At 42.5% G+C, this 17,745-nt stretch overlaps 1 protein-coding gene across 4 annotated transcripts in view; it reads left to right on the forward strand.

Moving 5' to 3' along the window:
• The first annotated feature begins 7,783 nt into the window (after positions 1 to 7,783).
• Positions 7,784 to 17,745, forward strand: part of EPB41L4A (erythrocyte membrane protein band 4.1 like 4A) — a 140,048-nt gene continuing 130,086 nt past the window's right edge. For 2 of the 4 annotated variants that reach the window (XM_030005358.2, XM_030005360.2), the window contains exon 1: positions 7,784 to 8,575. In XM_030005358.2, the coding sequence (XP_029861218.1) occupies positions 8,477 to 8,575 (99 nt within the window). In that variant the 5' untranslated portion in view covers positions 7,784 to 8,476. The remainder of the gene's footprint in view (positions 8,576 to 17,745) is intronic. The other 2 variants (XM_030005359.2, XM_030005362.2) reach the window with 1 other exon arrangement.

The raw sequence follows: 17,745 nt of genomic DNA on the forward strand, positions 1-17,745 counted from the left end.
ATGGTATTTTAGGTATGCTGTTCTGGCAATGAAGTAAGATGCTAGGAATCCAGACCCTATCAAAACAGCACAAACATGATATAAAATGCATGCACAAGCAAATTAAGAAATCATTGTGATCATTCAGTGCTAGCAGCAATGGAAACATTATCAGTGAACTTGGTATTATGAATATGGAAGACTATCAGGTAGTAAAGAATAAGCTTTTCTGTGGAAGTATTAGTACGGAAGGAATGGCTTAATCTCATTAATCTTCTCTTCACAGATGCCACGTACAGAGCTCTTACATCCTTGGAGCACTGCTATATCAATCCCTGGCAATCTGTGCTATTCTGTAATGTGGTGGGTTTGAAAACATGCATATATTAGAATAGTAATACTTTTTACATGTTGTGTTAGCTGAGGAACATTTCTACTTTTGCATCCAAGAAAGTATATGAATGTCCATGCTGTAGTCAATTTGTATATAATACATATAGTGTGCTATGCATAGAGGTGTACACTTTAATACTGAGATATTCAGGATCATCTACCAACATCTAATGTAGGACACATTGCTGTCCCAGACTGTGGCAAAACCCATTTTTATTTTCAAGGTACAGAAACATTTTCTGCTTCATCAGCAATTGCTTCATTTTGTACATTCAGCTGTGAAAAAAAAGCCTTGCAAATGCCAAAAAGACTTTATGGGAGCAACTTGTACATGCCTTGCTGTTTAACCCACGTGGTTAGGAGGAGTTAGTGAGACACAACACTAGCTCCCTGCCTGAAACACCAGAAGCAGATGTTTAAAAACTGTGTTACACCGTGTAGCAAAGTAAGAAGCCGGGGGAGGAGGGCAGCTTGGGGCTGTGAGGAGCACAGGAGGGCTGTGGAAGCAGATAATGTGGAGGAACACCCATGGCGCTTAGACCACACTCCAGTTGCCTTCAAGGCAAAATGTTACCTTGGAGGATAAGACCTGTGCAAGCAGCATTTGCACTTCAATTCCACCAAAGCTGTTTACACTTTCATGACCCAGTCTGATCCGTCTTTCTGTCCCTGTTTGGCAGGCCAGGCTCCTACAGAAGCATCTCCTGCTTAGAGCATTTTTACTATACTTTCATGCTGTTTCTGTTTTTTTCAGTTTGTATGCTTTTTTCCTCCACTTTTCTTCCTTTTGTTTCTCTCTTCTTTGATGTGCCTCTCACTGCTTCTTTTGCTTTTCTAGCTTTCACCTCTGTATTCTGTACTTACTTTGCAGTTCTTGTGATCCCGACAACAAACAGCTCAGTTTGTTTCTCCTCCTCCCCTTTCTCTTGCCCTTTCCTTCTATTTTCCTCTCTCCTCCCCTATGCTGGAAACCAAGCTTCTTTTCAGCCAGCTGAGTGTTAGCATGACCAGGTAACTTGAACTCAAAAGTGGGGTGGCAAAAAGTTAGACTGTTAGCTATACAGAATGATGAGGAACAGTAAGTATTGCTGTACTCTTAAAGGCCATGTCAGACTTACACTATGACAACACGAAATGCAGCAGTACCAGGACTTTAAAAATGCTGTGAGTCTCTCATCTACCTCATCCAGTTTCTTAAATAACTTTAGGGGCTGAGAAATTTTTTCTCTGAAGGCAAGCCGAGTTATTTAATTTCTTTGATTTATTAAGGGACTTCCTGTCTCATGCAGTTCTCGTTTACATTTTTTGTATGTTGTAAGGAAAGAATCAAAGGCTATCAAACGATGCACACACAAACATGTCAGTCAGGTGTAACCACACTTACAAACAAACTCCCAGAAAAGGGGCAAACTTTCCAGATCTTCCTGTTGTTCAACCTGACTTGATAATTCCAGAAAATAAGCTTTATCAGTGTGAGTTCCTGGGCTCTGCAGCAAGAAGCGTTCCCCATGTTCAAGGGGATGTGATAAACAGGAAATCAATTAGGCGGTTTAGTGGTCTGGTCTGACTGTGAACTGGCTCAGCAACACTCAGATTCAGTGACTGGTGTAGAAGCTTGAGGGAATCCTTCCCATCCTCTGACTACAGAAAGGAAACTTGAAAGGAAGTCACAGCAGGGTACATGTGACATGCTTCAGTCTGTATTTTCACTTACCAAGTATCTGAGTCTACAAGATATATGACAAGCTGGTTATGTGCTTGATCAGTTGCAAGGAGCTTCCGAAATCCTTTTGCTTATGAAATCAACATAGATAAGTGTAGTCACGGAAGAAAAGACTTACTTCTTCCGATTACCTACAGCATCCCATCACTATCCCATCTCATCATAGCTCAGGTGATGTTCTCCAGAAAATCACTGCATTTTCTGCGTTCAAGCTACAGCTAAAGAGGACTGCTTTTTCAGGAAGGGCAATCCTTCGTACAAACTGTATTAGAAAACCTCTAGATCTTCAGGTTACCCAAAACTTGATATCTTGCTGCATACTACAGCTGGTATTATTTTAGTACGGATCTCACAATATTAGAAATTGAGTTAGCTATATGAGAACAACAGCTTTAATTTAGAAACTGTATATAGGGTTAGCATTGAAGATCTCATTCGTGAATGTGGCTGTAATATCCAGACATCAGAAGACAAAGATCTAATACCTGTAAAAAAAAAATTTGGACCTGACTTTTTAAAAATTAAGGTTCAGAGCAATGAGTTTAATAAACTTCATAATAGCAGTCAGTAGTTTTCTCTATCAGAGCTTCCTACTGATGGTTTGTCTACATAAACTCTGTCTGTCTTTTATGGGTGGGAAACACTCCCTGTTAAAATGTTCATCTTAATGGGCATCTGTGTCACTTTAACTATGTCTTGACTGCTTGCCTCCCTGAACTGGCTTGGAGTTCTGGCTGGGGGAATCCTCTCAGCTAATGTTTGGCTTGCCTAAGTCATTGTTTAGGTTTAGTGTGTCCCTGGGTTTATTTCCATGGGTGTAGAGGTCTAATGACCCTCTGGGAAACAGAACTGAGGATCTCTTGGCAATGATGCCCCATCAAAATTTGCATTCAGAAAGTGGGGGAGACGAAAAGAAGAGATGATAGTTACAGACAAACATGGCTTCTATTGTCTTTGAACAGCACGGGGCTCAAACAACAGCAAACTGATTACCTGAGCCCCTTGTAAGTTGCTAGTCAGCATGGCCAGTCTATCTTTTGGATAAAAGATACTTCACTAAGTGTATTCAGAACAACTGCCTTTTACAAGAATATCAGTGTATCTTTACTGCCTTGGAACAGGCATAGCACCAGCTCCCTGCACATGAAGCTTTTGGCACATCATTGCTCATTGTCTTACCCCAAAGACATACTTCTGGAGCTCCTCTAATGTGGTAGGAAAAAGTGCAGTAGTTTGGAGACAATAATCTTTTTTCTGTGCTTGAGCATGGCTCTACTCAGTCCTGTTTTACTAAGAAAGGTGACAGTTTATCCATTAGGTAGTATTCTTTGAAAAAGATGTGCTTTTCTCCACAGGAAGCTCACCTCCTAAATGTCCACAGATCTTCACAGCCTCTGTTTTTCTGCTGATTGGGGCCACAAGGTACCAATCTAAATTATCAGTGCATGACATAAAGTCCTGGAGAGAATGCTTTTTTTTTTTGTCTTGGTAAGTTAGATTGTTACATGTTGCCACCCAATTATCTTTACTATTAAAACATACTTAAGTTCTGCCGGGGAAGCTGAGCATAAGCAGAATAAAACAGGATCATCTGGTTCTTCTTTGCATAGGGGTAACTTGTCAAAATCTTGACAGAGACTTTGTAAAACCACATCACACACAAAATTAGGTTCAATAAACAGTAGCTAAAGACAGAATTTTTTCTTTCTTTGATAGAAGTATACAAATTTTGCAGTTTCTAATTTTAGCTCTACAGTTTAAAATAAATATCCTGAAAGTTTTGCTTTATATTTGTGGGTGGAGGAAGTATATCTAATGTAATGTTTTCTTTATTAAAAAATCAGAAAGTTAGAGAAGCTTACTATTTCCATAATTAAGTGTGTCTTTGCAGTGCTGCGATCTTCTAGAGTCTTGTAAACAAGCAAACAAAAAGAAAATGGATTTTTACTCAGTGCCATGTCAGTTCAGAGGTCGTGAAGGTGTTTATTGCATAGAAGCACCAATAAATTTAATCAGCTGTTCCAAGTGTTCTTTGGGGCCTTTTAAGTTGCTTTTTTTTCTGTTATCACTGCATTATAGATCTGAATATTGGCCTTAATTTAACATTTCTCATACTTAAGTGGTCTTGACTGGCATGTCTCACTTTAAGGGTTCTCTAAGTTTATTGTGTACAGTATAATGTCAAGTCACTACATTTTTGGAGGAAATACAAAACTGATCAATGTATGAATAAATTTATTTTTACAACGTTTTTGACCATGGACTGTTACTGTGCAGTGGATGCATATATGTATGATGCGTAGTAGTAACTAAGAGTCCGGAGAAATCATTAGGCAATAGCATCCATGAGTGCATTTTAAGTAAAACCATCATTAGTGAAGGGAGAAATGTGAATTCATGCACATTTGTAACACATTCAAACTTCAGCATCTGAATGCTGTAAAATGTTATGTGGAAATGATTTTTGTTCCTTTGCCTGCTTTGGCCCTCTTTTTGGGTGGAAGAGACACAAATAAGTATAGCTGTCAAGAGCATGTCAGACATCTGGAGAACCTCTCTGGAAGGACTGCAGACATCTGAGGGCAGTGATGTATGGGCAGGTGGGCATGTGTCGAGCCAGAGCAGTGCAGTGCTGCTGCACGAGTTGTTCCTTATTTTTCCCATAAACAGACCCTACTGAACAATAACCATTGAACACTACTCTTGGTAGGAATTTTTTCTTTAATGGAAGATGCATTTAGGTTGTACATTTAGCCCAGAGAGTATGTGCTGTTGCTTTCTGTTTTCATTTTAAAGTTCTTGCTCTCTGTGTGAGCAGGGAGCTGAGTCTGGGAGACTTGTCTTTACATGAGGAGGAAGATGAAGACGTTGCTCTGTGGCTTGCTTTAACTTTTCACTCATCCCCTGGAAGCCCACATGGATAAGATATAGGAATTGCATCTCTACAGATCAGTAAATAACAGTGATAGGTAAGTGATAGTAATAACAGCTTAAAAAGGTCATCACACCTCTTACTACATGTTCAGCTACTGGCAGCAAACGTTCATGAGCAAAACTGTAAAAATTAATGAGCAGGCAGGTATGCTAACCTGTTTCCTTTGGGTAGTTGGTCTCATTGCCGTTATGTTAGAATATGGATGTAGGTCACTTCACATATAGAAGTCCTTGTGGTGCTCAGTGTCTTGTTTATACAACCTCATTGAAAATACTAGATTACAGCTAAAATTGATCATTTTAATGAAAGTGTACTGGATCATGGTGGCTGCCGTGAATTGCACTGGGTACCTCATCAAACAGGCAACAGACAAAAATGCCTTTATGCCCTGGTCCTGTACTTACATGCCTGAGTTAAACATGTCCATAAGTGTTTGTGTGATGAGAGCTTATGTCAGCAAGTTTTCCTTTGCGGTGCTTGACCTGTGTTTTTTCTTGTAGAGAGAAATAAAAAGGAGCTCAGTTTCCTAATGGATTTGGAAAACAGATGACTGTCTTATGTTTCTCACAAGTTGTGAGCTGGCCTGATACTTGAAATGCTGAGGCAGGGCTGGTCTTATGTAGTATGGGGCTCAAAGGAAAGCTTGGGACCTACATTTTTGCCCCTATAAATAACCCTTGTTTTGCTTTCTTGAGCTCTTCAGGGCTCATAACTGGTTCCTAGTATAGATCCCATCCCCTCTTCCTCTGCTCTCCCGGCTAACTTTCTCACTTCTTCAGTCCAGGACCTCCTCCCAGGTTTTTACCTCATATAGTAGGTTCTGGTACTGCTGCTGAATCAGTAGCTAGCTATTGGCAGTAGCTGGTTAGGAGAGAAGTTCATATGTTAATGGCTCTGTGCTCCAAACACTGGCATCAGCTGAATGTGAGTCCATATTTTATATATTCCCCGTGGACCAATCAGCTGATGTGCAGTACCGTGAAACGGATCTTCAAAAACAGAAGACATGAAAAAGTTCACTTGGGCTGCTTATAACCAAGACTAGTCTTGATTTAAACTGCTCAGCTGTGGCATTGTAATGTAGCTATATGAGCCATTCTAAAATTATAATTAAAGGTTTTAAAAGAGGTTTTGAGTTCACTAAGCCCTCCTTCTCACTCGATTAATCAGTGATTTATACATATATAATGACTTTAACTGACTTAGGGGGTAATTTATGTCATGATGTGCATGATATATGGATCTAAATAGACTAAAGAGAGGGAAAAAGGAACCATCTGTTTTCCAGAAAACCGTCCACTCTCAGAAGGATTCAAGAACTGTGTTTGAAAAACATGTTTAGAAAATCAGGAATGAATTTCTCCAAATTTCTTGTGCTGTCTGGATGACATTCTCATCAGGTACATATTGCCCAACAAACAAGGTTAGGAACTGGAATTTTTAAGCTTTTGCAAGACTTCATATTCAATAAGTTGTTCAAAAGGCTGTATTTTTATGAACGTATATAATTTTTTTTGACCTGATCTTCACTCTGCTCATGGAACACTGTTTTCACAGCTACAGGATGGATACAGAGATCCCAACACCCCACTGCCCATGTTTAAACACTACCTGCACCAAACAAGAAAATGGAAGTGATATTTCCTGGGAGTAGCAGTGTTTTATTTAGGGCGGGGGTTTAAAAGCAGAGGTATCATTCTTTGTGCCACTTAACCTACATACCTAGTAGGGTTTGTCAAGTGAGAAATCCCCTTGTGCCCTTGTCTTATGCAATACGAGCAAGTTAACTACCGTAAAGAAAAACATGTATGTGTGTTCTTAAATTTGCACATGCAAACTTTGTATGATCTTCAATAGGACGACTCATGCATGCAAACTTAAGCAAATGCACAGGCGCTTGTGGGATCAGGGCTTAACTTTCTGCCTGAGGGGGAAAAATCGTATAGATGTGTGCAGCAATTAAAATACAAAGGTGGACTGGTGTGTGTTCCAGAAACTATAGACAGCAACTGCAAAGGCAGTTGCAAGTTCTTTTATGTTCTGCCTTTTCTTTGGTTGGTTGTTTTTCTTTTTTTTTTTTTTTTATACTACAGGGCTGTTGTTTTTTAAATTAACTATATCTGTAGCAAGCTCAGTATTCAACAGGATGCTGGAGAAAACATGTCCCGCCAAGGCTACTGTTAAAGTCAGCCTCTCCTGGCCCTCTCACCGGCGTCTCCCGAAGCCCTTTCCCGCGAAGTACGGAGACAAAAGTCCCGCCCCGACCTGACGCCCTCCGGGGAGCACCGCCGGTCCACGGGGCAGCGCAGCCGCGGCCCCCGCCGCCGCCGGCGCCCCAGCAGGGGTCAGTGCTGCCGCGGCGTGCGGGGCCGCGGCCAGCGGGAGGGGCAGCGGCGGGAGCCGGCGGGGAGGGTCGGCGCCGGCGCCGGCACCGGCACCGGCATCGGCATCGCCCCCGCCCCACCGCCGGCAATCGGCACAGCTGAGCCCCGGGAAAGCGCAGCGAGGGTCCGGCTCCGGACCTGGGATGCCGGTGGGGTACCGTGAGATGCGGCGCGGCGCCGCGGGCCTGTCCGCGGGCTGCGCCGGTGCCGGTGCCGGGCGGGCGGTGCGGGCGGGCGCGGAGCAGCCAGCCCACGGGCGGCGGCGCCTCCTCCTCGGCCTGGCAGGTGCCGTCTGCCGGCCTCCGTCTCAAAGCCGCCCCGGTCCGCCGCCGCCCGCCCGGGGGGAGCCCTGCGCTGCGGTCGGCAGGCGGCGGCCGGGTCGCTGCCGGCACCCGGCGGCGCTGCCCCCCGTCCCTCCGCCCCCGCCGGGGGAGGAGGCGAGCGGCTGCCGGCGCCCTCTCTACGTGCCCGCGGGCAGCCGGGGGACGCCAGCCCCGCGCCCGCCGGGCACTGCCGCCGCCCCGCTCCGCTGGCAGGGTCCGCGGCCGGAGGGAACGCGCTCGCCGGGCGGGGACACCCCCCCCCCACCCCCGGCCGCGGCGGCGGAGAGAGCTCCCCCGGCGCCCGCTCCTCCATACAAACAAAGAGGAGGCGCGGAAACGTGCGCGGACGGGGCGGGGGACGGGGCGGGTGGGCGTTTCAGTACCTCCCCGGGGCGGCAGCGGCCGGGGAGCCGCCGTGACAGCCAGCCGCGGGCGAGGGTTGCGCCCTGGGCTCCTTCGTAAGAAGCCGCCGGTCTTTTTCCTCGCCCTTTCCCACAGGGAGCGCCCGGCAGCCGCCGTCCAGGCTGTTCCGCGGGATGGCGGCGGCGGCGGAGGGCCGCCCCGTGGGGCTGGGCGCTGCGCCCTAGCAGCCGCCGGTCTCCAGCCGCTGCGGCGGGGCGCGGAGCCGGGCGCGGAGCCGGGCGCGGCCCAGCCGCGGCTGCGCCGCCTCAGCCCCTCTCAGCAGCCGCTCGGGGCTCTTCCCGCCTCCCCGCCCCGTCCCCGTCCCCTCGCAGCAGGCATGGGCTGTTTCTGCGGGGTCCCGGAGGAATTCTACTGCGAAGTTTTGCTCCTGGACGAGTCCAAGCTGACCCTGACCACCCAGCAGCAGGGCATCAAGGTAAGGGCGGCCGGCGGGGCTGCGGGATGCGCAGCGGGAATGTCCCCGGGGCCGGGCTCCGCGCCCTGCGGTGCGGCTGCTCGGCGGCGTCTGCCTCCCCGCCGCGGTTCGGGAGCCGGCAGGGGAGCGGCGGTAGGAAAAAGGGTGTTCGGGATCCCGCGGGAGGCGAAAACAGAATTTCCTAACTTTCCTTGTGGTCGCGCAAGGGATCGACGAATCGGGAAGACGCGTGCCGGTGGGATAGACGTAGCTCCGGAGACTTTCCTTTGAGATACTCATTTAAATGAGCAGGTGCCGACCCCTCCGGAGCACTCGGGACACGAGTATTTTTCTCTACGTGCTACCAAAAAAGAAGGGAAAAAAAAAGAGAAAAAGGCGGCTGTGTACACGGGCTGCTGCGCACCCGTGTTGAGTCACTCCCCGCTCCCTCTGCGTCTGGCCGCTGCTCCCTGCCGTGCCCTCCCCGCAGCCGCTCGCCTCGGCGGGGGAAAGGCCGCCGGCAGCGGGGCAGAGCCGGGCGCCTCCCCCGGGCCGGCCGGGCAGCAGCTCCCGAGCGGAGGGGGTGAAGGTCCAGCCACCCCTCCCAGCCCTGTGGCCGGTGGCCCGGTCGGTGGGAAAAGCTGTTGGCGCTGCTGCTGCGGCACGCTCGGCCAGGATGAGCTCTTCAAAGTCGTCATCTGCCGAACGCTAATGAGGGCTGACAGAGGATGTGGAAACTGAGATTTTTCTAAGGGCCCTTAACTTGGTCCTGTTTGGTTAAGCCTGATGACAGCAAATGGCACGTCTCAGGCACTTGAAGCCCTTGTTTGAACAGCCAGGGACTTGAATTTATTAGCAACGTAGGAACGTGGTTTCGGTGTTGGATCAGAAAAAAACAAAAAGGAATTGGTTCTTCTAAAATTTATTCTTGGAAAGGGCTGATCTATTTTACCTAAGACATTTGAAGAATAAAAATCTGTATGCCTGTATGTCACAGCTTGAATGAGTAAAGTTTGGTGAAGCAACTGGGGAAAGGAAAACCCAAAGGGGGGGTGGAGGGAGTCTAAATTTAACAATATAGTTTTAGCTGTAATTTGTGGCACTGCCAGCTCTACATGTAATTGTCAAGCTTTGCTGAATCAACTGCCTGCAAATAGGCTCATAAATCCATGCTTAGCACAGAGGAGTAGGCAAATCACTGTGATGCTGGAATTCAGTACCTACATAGGGTCTTTGAAGCCTAAATTTAGACACTTCTGGAAAACTTAGCTTTATGTGTGCAGATGTGGGTATGTATGTTATGCATTCATATATGCTTTTGTTGCCTGTAAATGTGCAGTCGGAGAAGAAGTATATTAAAAGAATAATCTGCAAAGATAGCCCTATGGTTTGCGTCATGAATACAAACCCTGAAAGGTGATGGGTTTGTGCAGTGTCTAATAAAATTCATGTCCCATGGGAAAGAAAGGGTCTGGAGATGTAACTTCTTTTTAAGAACGTGTGACTTGCAGTGTTGGGAACCGTCTAGTTTAAGATGAGGGTGTGGTTTCCTGCCATACTTAGTGTGATCTGAATGTGGTATGATGCTAAAGATTTCACCCCTTCCACCTGCTCCTGCTCTGTCTTGAATCTAACCATGGAGCAGTCATAGAGTCAGTTGGAACAGAGTGTGGATCTGGCAGAAAACTAGTAGTTTGTTAACATTTTGGGGTAGGCACTGACACTGCACAAGCAGTGGGGAAGGGAGGGAAAGGAGAATCTCCCTTTTTGTAGCAGCCTGGGTTTGTTTTAAGATCAAATTTGTATAATGTGAAACCACACCCCAGCGCTGTAGCTTCACGAGCCTGTGAAAACTACAGAGAGGAACTGCATAGTTCTCCCCTAGCCAGTGGTTTCCACCATTGTGTTCTCCTGTGCCTTTGTACTTGCACAAGTGTTTGCGCAGCTGCGTGTGAAAAGCAGTGCATGTCCAGCTGAAGGGTAGCCACTGGTTTTCCTTTTGCTGGGTTAGTCTTCAGCTGGATTGGTGCCCTGACCCGGTTCACAGCTGGAGGAGGGCAGAATGGGCTCTTTCAACTGAGTTCTGGCTTATGCCATTTTAAAACTGCTCAGGGAGCATTTGTGTTGTTTTTATTCTACAGGCTTCCACTGAAGTTACATGATTATTTCTTAGTAAAACAGAACTTAAAATTTGCCATGTTCTGTCATTTGGCACTTTAACCTTGAAATATGAATGTTTTGTTTTAAACCTTTAGTTAACATGTAGACATCTAAAAATGCAGAGTCTCATATTTGTTTTTGTAGAATTTCAGCTTTGGCACCAAGATACAGATTATAAATGTTCTTATGTATTTTATTTTAAAACAAAGATTTTCTTAGAACGTAAGATTCTGGATGTGATCTTTCATTTGTCTTCACACTTTTAATTGGGTTCCCAGCTATGGACGAAACATGTTTTTGGTACTGTTTCACAAATCTTGAGCTATTACAAGAGCAGAGATTTTAAGTGGTTATACAAGCAACTTTGTGCCCTTCTTTTTCCCCACGCAGATGCATGTCTGCTAGAAATAAAAACCACAACTTAATAGCTATTTACTCTCTATGTACTTACTTGATATTAGTGGATTTAGTCCTACGTGCTTTGAAGGGTGGAATACTGAGCTCTGTGACTGTAGGAGTCCTAAGCAACTCAGTTTCTTCAGTGAATCTGAAATAAAGGCATGAAGCAGATATTTGTTTCTGAACTGATGTAGCGTTTTGCAGATCCATTGTTTAGTTATTTCTGACTTGCTGTGCTTGACAGCAACGATACACTGCAAAATATGACATTTTTGAATTACCTTTTTATTAACACATTCTTGGTACTACAGTGGGCTTTAAGTTGTACTTCAGATTAAAACAATGAGCAGAGGTGGCACAAGGCTAAGACTTTGAGTGCAGTTTAGAGATCCTTGTCTGTGAATTTCAAAGAGCTTGTTAGGGAAAGGAAAGCATGGTTTTTTTCTGGTTCCAAGTGGGGAAGCTGAGGTCCAAAGAGGTCGAGTGACTTTTCCAAGGTCATGCAACAGGTCAACATCAGTCAGGAATAAAGTTCCCAGCCCTCTAGGCTGGTGGCAGCTGAGCAGTCTGCTGTGGGCCACGCTGTCTGGAAGGGTTTGTGGTGATCTCTTCCTTGTAGTTGCTCAGACTGACTTTTGCTTCTCATAGTTTGTTTTCTCACCATTACCACTGCTGTCTTGCTGTTCTCCCTTTACATCTTTGTGGTTTAAAGTCAGAGCACTGTTGTGTGAAAATGTGAAAGCTGGCTCTCCAGCCTTGAGGGTTACAGCAGGCTGATAATAGCTAGATAATCAGGAAAGGGCATCAAATATCTCATAATCTCAATTTTTATGTTTCCCTACAGCACATTAACAGTGAGAGATATTTTGGAGAGTACATGTTTTGAGATAGTGAAGCAATGGCAGTTGATAGTCCAAACAGTTTTGGATTAAGAGGCTATTCAGCAGGTCCTGGTACAGTTTGTCTAATCAAGGTATATGGTTTCAGATTGGGGCAGCTGTTCCTCTAAAAAGGATGTTCAAGATGACAATTAAGAAGTGGGTTTTTAACAGACTGTTGCTACAAATATGGTAAGAATCAGCTGTTAACTGAAAAATAATAACTTTTACAGGCCTGTTACTTTGATTCATATTCACATAGATTAGTCAATAACTTAGGCATTTTTATGGTACAGTACTACCTTCTGAGCAGGTACAGCTTATTTGTTGATGTCACAAGACATGTCAATAGTGTTTTGACATGATACCTGACTGATGGGTTGAGGGCATTACATATTTTGGCTCTGTTAGGAATTGGAGTAATTGTCCTCGCAGAAGGAGATTGGTGTGCCTTGTTGCTCAAACTTGTTACTGGAGGTCAAGCAAATCTCTGTGGGCCCTTAGAAAATACTATGAAGCCTATCTGTGATTAGCTGTTTCAGAAAGAACGGTCATCCTGTAATGCGTATGTAACAGGAATTTAACAACTCTTTTACTTATTTGTCTTGAAAGCATTATTTAAAGCAAATATTTGTTTTATTTTTCCTGAAGAAGTTAAAAATGTTATGAAACATCTCTATTTTATGTTTGTATCTCTTTGGTTGCAATCAAATTCTTCAAAAAATACTAGCTACTTTTCCAGTGAGCAAACTCTCTAGTCTTAAGCCATCTGGTCATTGCACTTTTGAAGTAATCCTTGAAATTCCTCTGAGCACTATTTCTGTGCTGTCTGAGTCCTACTTAATTTGACATGTGTGACGGGCCAACAGCAAAGTTTGATTGTGAGAGAAGTGATGAAGAGGATAGATACACTAATTCTTCCTGGAAGACTCCGTTTACAGTGTAAGTTCTGTACATTATTTTATTAGGTAGTACCATCTAATAGTGATATTCTGGCCAGCATAACACTTACTTGGTATGTTAAGGTATTAATTGATACTTCTGTGATATACAAGGCTGGCTGTTCCTTCATATGTAGCCCTCCATACAGAGATGCATTTCATGGTTTGTAAAATACACTTAGAGGTCGAATCTGTATAAGGCACTTGGTCTCCAAAGAAAGTGTGTGGTTTTTATCTGGGAAATAAGCAGACAGATTTTTCTGCATGATGATTTACTGAGAATTTAACAAAATGAGATCCAACAATCTAAAAGCAGGCTTCAACATCTCAACATGGTTTAAAAAAATACTCCCCCCCCCCCCCCAAAATACCTGAAGTAGTGAGTGACTGAGGTTAGGAACTGTATTAAATGACTTGATATGTAAAAAACATGAGCGGGTTCATCAGAATATGATACATGTTGTTAAGAAACTTACGGAATAATTGAAAATATGATTTAGTATGATATATAGAAATAGGTAAACATAACGATTTCATAGAACGTTTTCTGGGGATTATCCGTGCATTCTTCTTCTTCACTCCCCAGTGAAGTTTGTTGGGTTTTTTTTTTGAGTCTGAGCAGTTCAAAATGTCCCAGGCTTCATGCCTTCAAAATTTAGCATATACGGAAAGTGTGGGGTGCACTTTTGGCTGAAGCTAATTTAGCTCTAGGGACTCCAAGGAATCAATATGGGAATGCTAGGCTCCTATTTTTTTCCCTGGTGAAAACGCTTAATGAATACACAGTCAGGAGGAAATAGAGCCCTGTGAATAGAAAGAGTTTACATTGTGTTAATTACTCTAATTGAGAGTTGGCATTAAAAGTCAAATTGGTAGTCATTTGCTGTGTGAATATGGAATGTATTATTTATGATAGTGATTTCTGCTCTTTTATATTTATACATTTTTTAAAAAGGAAAGCATCTTTCTGTGAGAAATTTTCTTAATTATGCAGGTACACTATTTCAGAAATCCTAAAAACCTTTTTAATGGTAGATTGCAGTTGCTTTCTGCCTGAGGTAATTTGCTTGCTACCTACAATAATTACTAAACTGTAATATCAAAGCTCAAGCATATTCTTTCCTTTGCCCTGTTTGGTATTGATTAATAGATACTTTCAAGGTAGATTCTTCTAGATACTCAGAATATTGTTTGAAAAGCATAGTTAATAAAAAGTGAATTGGTTAGAAGGACACAGTCTTGAAACCCAGTTGTTTGGTTTTTTTTTTTTAACATGGAAAACAGTATTTAGAAAAACTGATACCATTCTAAGTCCTGTTAGCAGCCTTATAATTTCTTTTCTTTATAAAGCTACAGTTTTCTGTTTTGTGTGCGTATTTTGCACAGCAGCAGGGAAACTAAACAGATAATGTTGTCAAGCTCCAAGTGTAAATAAGTACATGTTTTCTTCTTTAATGTCATAGATACAGTATGTCTAAGGATTGTTCCTAACAAAGCAACAACAAAAAATTAACAAAAACGTAGATTAATGATACTCTATAGCACTTCCATATTAGAAAGATGCTGTTCTTTCTTAAATTTCTACTATAAAATAGTCATCTGATTGCACACTGAGTACAAGATGGTGCATGTGGAATTCTGCACTATTTCAGTCTTCTAAAAATGGACTGAAACAGTGCACAATTCCAAATTAAAAAAGAATGAAAGGGACAAAAAGGGCTCACAAACCTTGCTGTTAGCTACTTCTCAAAATTACTGTCACATATTTGAAATACATTACTAATTTCACCAGTATCTTTACAGATGAGACCAGCAATTTTAAATACCCCAGGGAATAAACATAAAATAAATGAACACTGAGACACTTTATTTTCCCTAGGTGCACTTAACTAAATTAATGAAACCAGCATGACAGCAAGAAGTAAATCCATTAACTTTTAAATGAGGTTACCTCTTAGTCAACCTGAGGTTTAAGCAATAACATCGTCAGAGGGGTCTGTTTTGCTCGTTTCAATAAGCCATAATTTCTTAATATAACCAGGGCAAATGTAAGCTGTGTGAGGCGGCCTTTTAGTTAAATGCTTTTGGATTTCTGTATTGAAATGCTCGAATTGAGCATTTCTTACATTAGCGTATTTAATACAGTTAAATACCATCTGTTGATATTTTATTCATTTTAGTTTATTAAAGTTCTAAACTAAAATTCAACTGCAGAATTGCAACCCTTCCGCTCAAGAAAGAAAACTGCTAAAAATTACCATGTGATATGAGGGGAACTGTTGAAGAGACTGAATAATTTGACAAGTGCTTCAGAAACAGAATTTCATTAAGAAGCTATAGTTTTATGTCACTTCACACTGTAAAATGTGTGTTGCCACGATGGTATTGAACATGTATGAGAAAAAGAGAAGTTATGTATTGGTCCTGTTGCATTATTGCTAATATACATAGTTTTGGTAGAAAGATGAGAGGTTAATGATGCATTCTCCTTCATTCTTGTCAGTGTTTTTTTAATTTAAATGCTTGTTTCCCTCAAGAGGATTTCATTTTGGTAGTGATAGAGCAGCTATATTAGCTGCATTTATTCAAACGTGAGATCTTTGCAAGTGAATAATCATATTTCAATATCTGTGTAGAATTTTGCAGACTGCATTTTTAGTGCACATTTTAGATACTGCTTTTTTGATCAGAACTTGTGCTTGCTGCATACCAATTTAATTTCATAGTTTAAAATGAAGATTGTAGTTTCAGTATTGATTGTGCTTTTGTTCCCACTTCTTCCTTTGCATCCTGTGCTGGGGTTGGTTGAACACTGTAGGCAGTAAGGTCAAAGGGACACGCTTGGGGTCAACCCATGCTATTATTTAGGAGTGGAAAACCAATAGAAACATTGCAAAATGGAGCTCTGCTCCTTTGGTTTTCCTGCAGCATTAAGAGGGGAACCTTCCTGTTTTGCCAAGTGGGAAATGTGCATTTTTATTTCTGGTAGAAGGCTGTATTGCTTGGTTTGTGACCATAAATACTGACTTTTTTAAAGCTAAAATTTCAGTATCACCATAAACATACCATACCTTGTTTTGCCTGTTGTCCCACTGGTCAGAAGTAGACTGTGCTTAGTGACGCTTTGGGAGACAGGTGCTTACCTATAAGAAAATGGGTCACGATGGTCCAGTCTGAGCTGTGTAAGGGAACACAGGCAGCAGTAATCACACAGCCAGTGGATCTGCATTCTTTATTTGAGGGAAGGAAAAGGGAAACAGTAGTATTGGGGAGGTTAGAAATCGAGAGAAAGAGAAACAGTTGGGAATATGAGTGAAAGAGGAAAATGCATGCTATGATGACAAGGGAAGAGACCTTTTGTGAAATGTAATTCTAGTAGTACCTTTCCAGAGCTGGAAAAAACACACCTCAGTAGTTTCTTTAAGTTGATAGTACAAATCATCATTATTGAAAATAACAACTAAAATTTAAAATACCCGTGTAGGGATTTTTTGATCATTCTTCATGGAAATCTTTAGTGAGTTGTATGCATCATTAACCTATAGTACCAGGAGTGTTATGTTAAAGCTTGGTTGTTAGAAGTCTCAGAGGTTTGTAAGGATTCCTTTTAAACAAACCCTTCTTTGTCATTGCCCCTGGTGAATTTTTTTATGCTGTCTTGGTGTGACACCAGGGAAGTGCATACAAGTGGCACACCCTCCCTCCTATCAGGTGTTTGTATTAGTTATGTTTAATAAGGGGAATCCTTTACGTTCTGTGAAATCTGACTGCTTCTTCAGCTTATGTTTAAAATATATAATAAAGTCATTATAGTCATGGATAGTTACTAATGTGGAGGAAAAAGTGGGCTATATTTTGTATGGTTCATGTACTTATTTATAAGTCAGTATTTACCTTTTAAACTTTTCTCTCTGTAAGCCAGGCAAGACAGTCTGTCTTCCTGTAGTTCTTGAACTTTTGGGTATGTGGGTAAAATCTGTATGTGGTTGAGTGGGCCAGTTTGATAATAAGTGGCTCAGCACTTCACTATCTTTCCTTTCTCTCAGGAAAATGAGAACTGAATGCACTGAGGGATAAATTCTTTGGCTGTGTGAGACTAGAATGCCTTTTAGTAATGGAAAAGGAGGATCTTTTATATCTCAATTGCATGAAAAGTATTTGGAAGGCAGAAAATGGCAGTTTCCCTATGTAATTAGTGGTAAAATTTGGCATTACTAATATATGTAAGCACATGCTTTAACACTTTGCAAAACTAAAGGCAGTTGAGCATCTTGCAGGACTGAGCCAAAAGAATGGCTGTCCAGATAAAAAATACCGGACCTGGTTCTTTTTTTCCACATACTGTATATTTCACTGTAAGTTCTCCTTTATGTCCAAGAATAGGTTATTTGTAGTGTCACAAAAAATATTTTCTGTCTATAGTAATAAGCACTTTTTATTTATTAAATACCGAGGATCTAGTTTATTATTAATATTTTAAATAAATTAGATATGGAAAAATCACAGTTCCGGTTTTAGTTCATCAGTTTTATTCAGATTCTTAGTGTCACAGTGTAAAAAAATTGTGACAAACTTCTTTCCTATTTGGTGGATGAATGGTGGCCAGAAGGAATGTAATGGGGTTTAGTTCTTTTTTCTCTCAGAATGCCAGAACAAGAGTTGTCTATATAAGGGACTACATTCAGAACCGTAAGGGAAAATACACCTTTTTTTATGCCATGTCTGAGTACCACAGCAAACTGGTGAAGCTAGCTACTCAGACTTAAAAACAATGGGGAAGAACACGTAGGTGAGTAATGAGGAGTGAGTTCGG

Source organism: Aquila chrysaetos, chromosome Z, assembly GCF_900496995.4.
Source record: "Aquila chrysaetos chrysaetos chromosome Z, bAquChr1.4, whole genome shotgun sequence".
Classification (NCBI taxonomy): Eukaryota; Metazoa; Chordata; class Aves; order Accipitriformes; family Accipitridae; genus Aquila; species Aquila chrysaetos.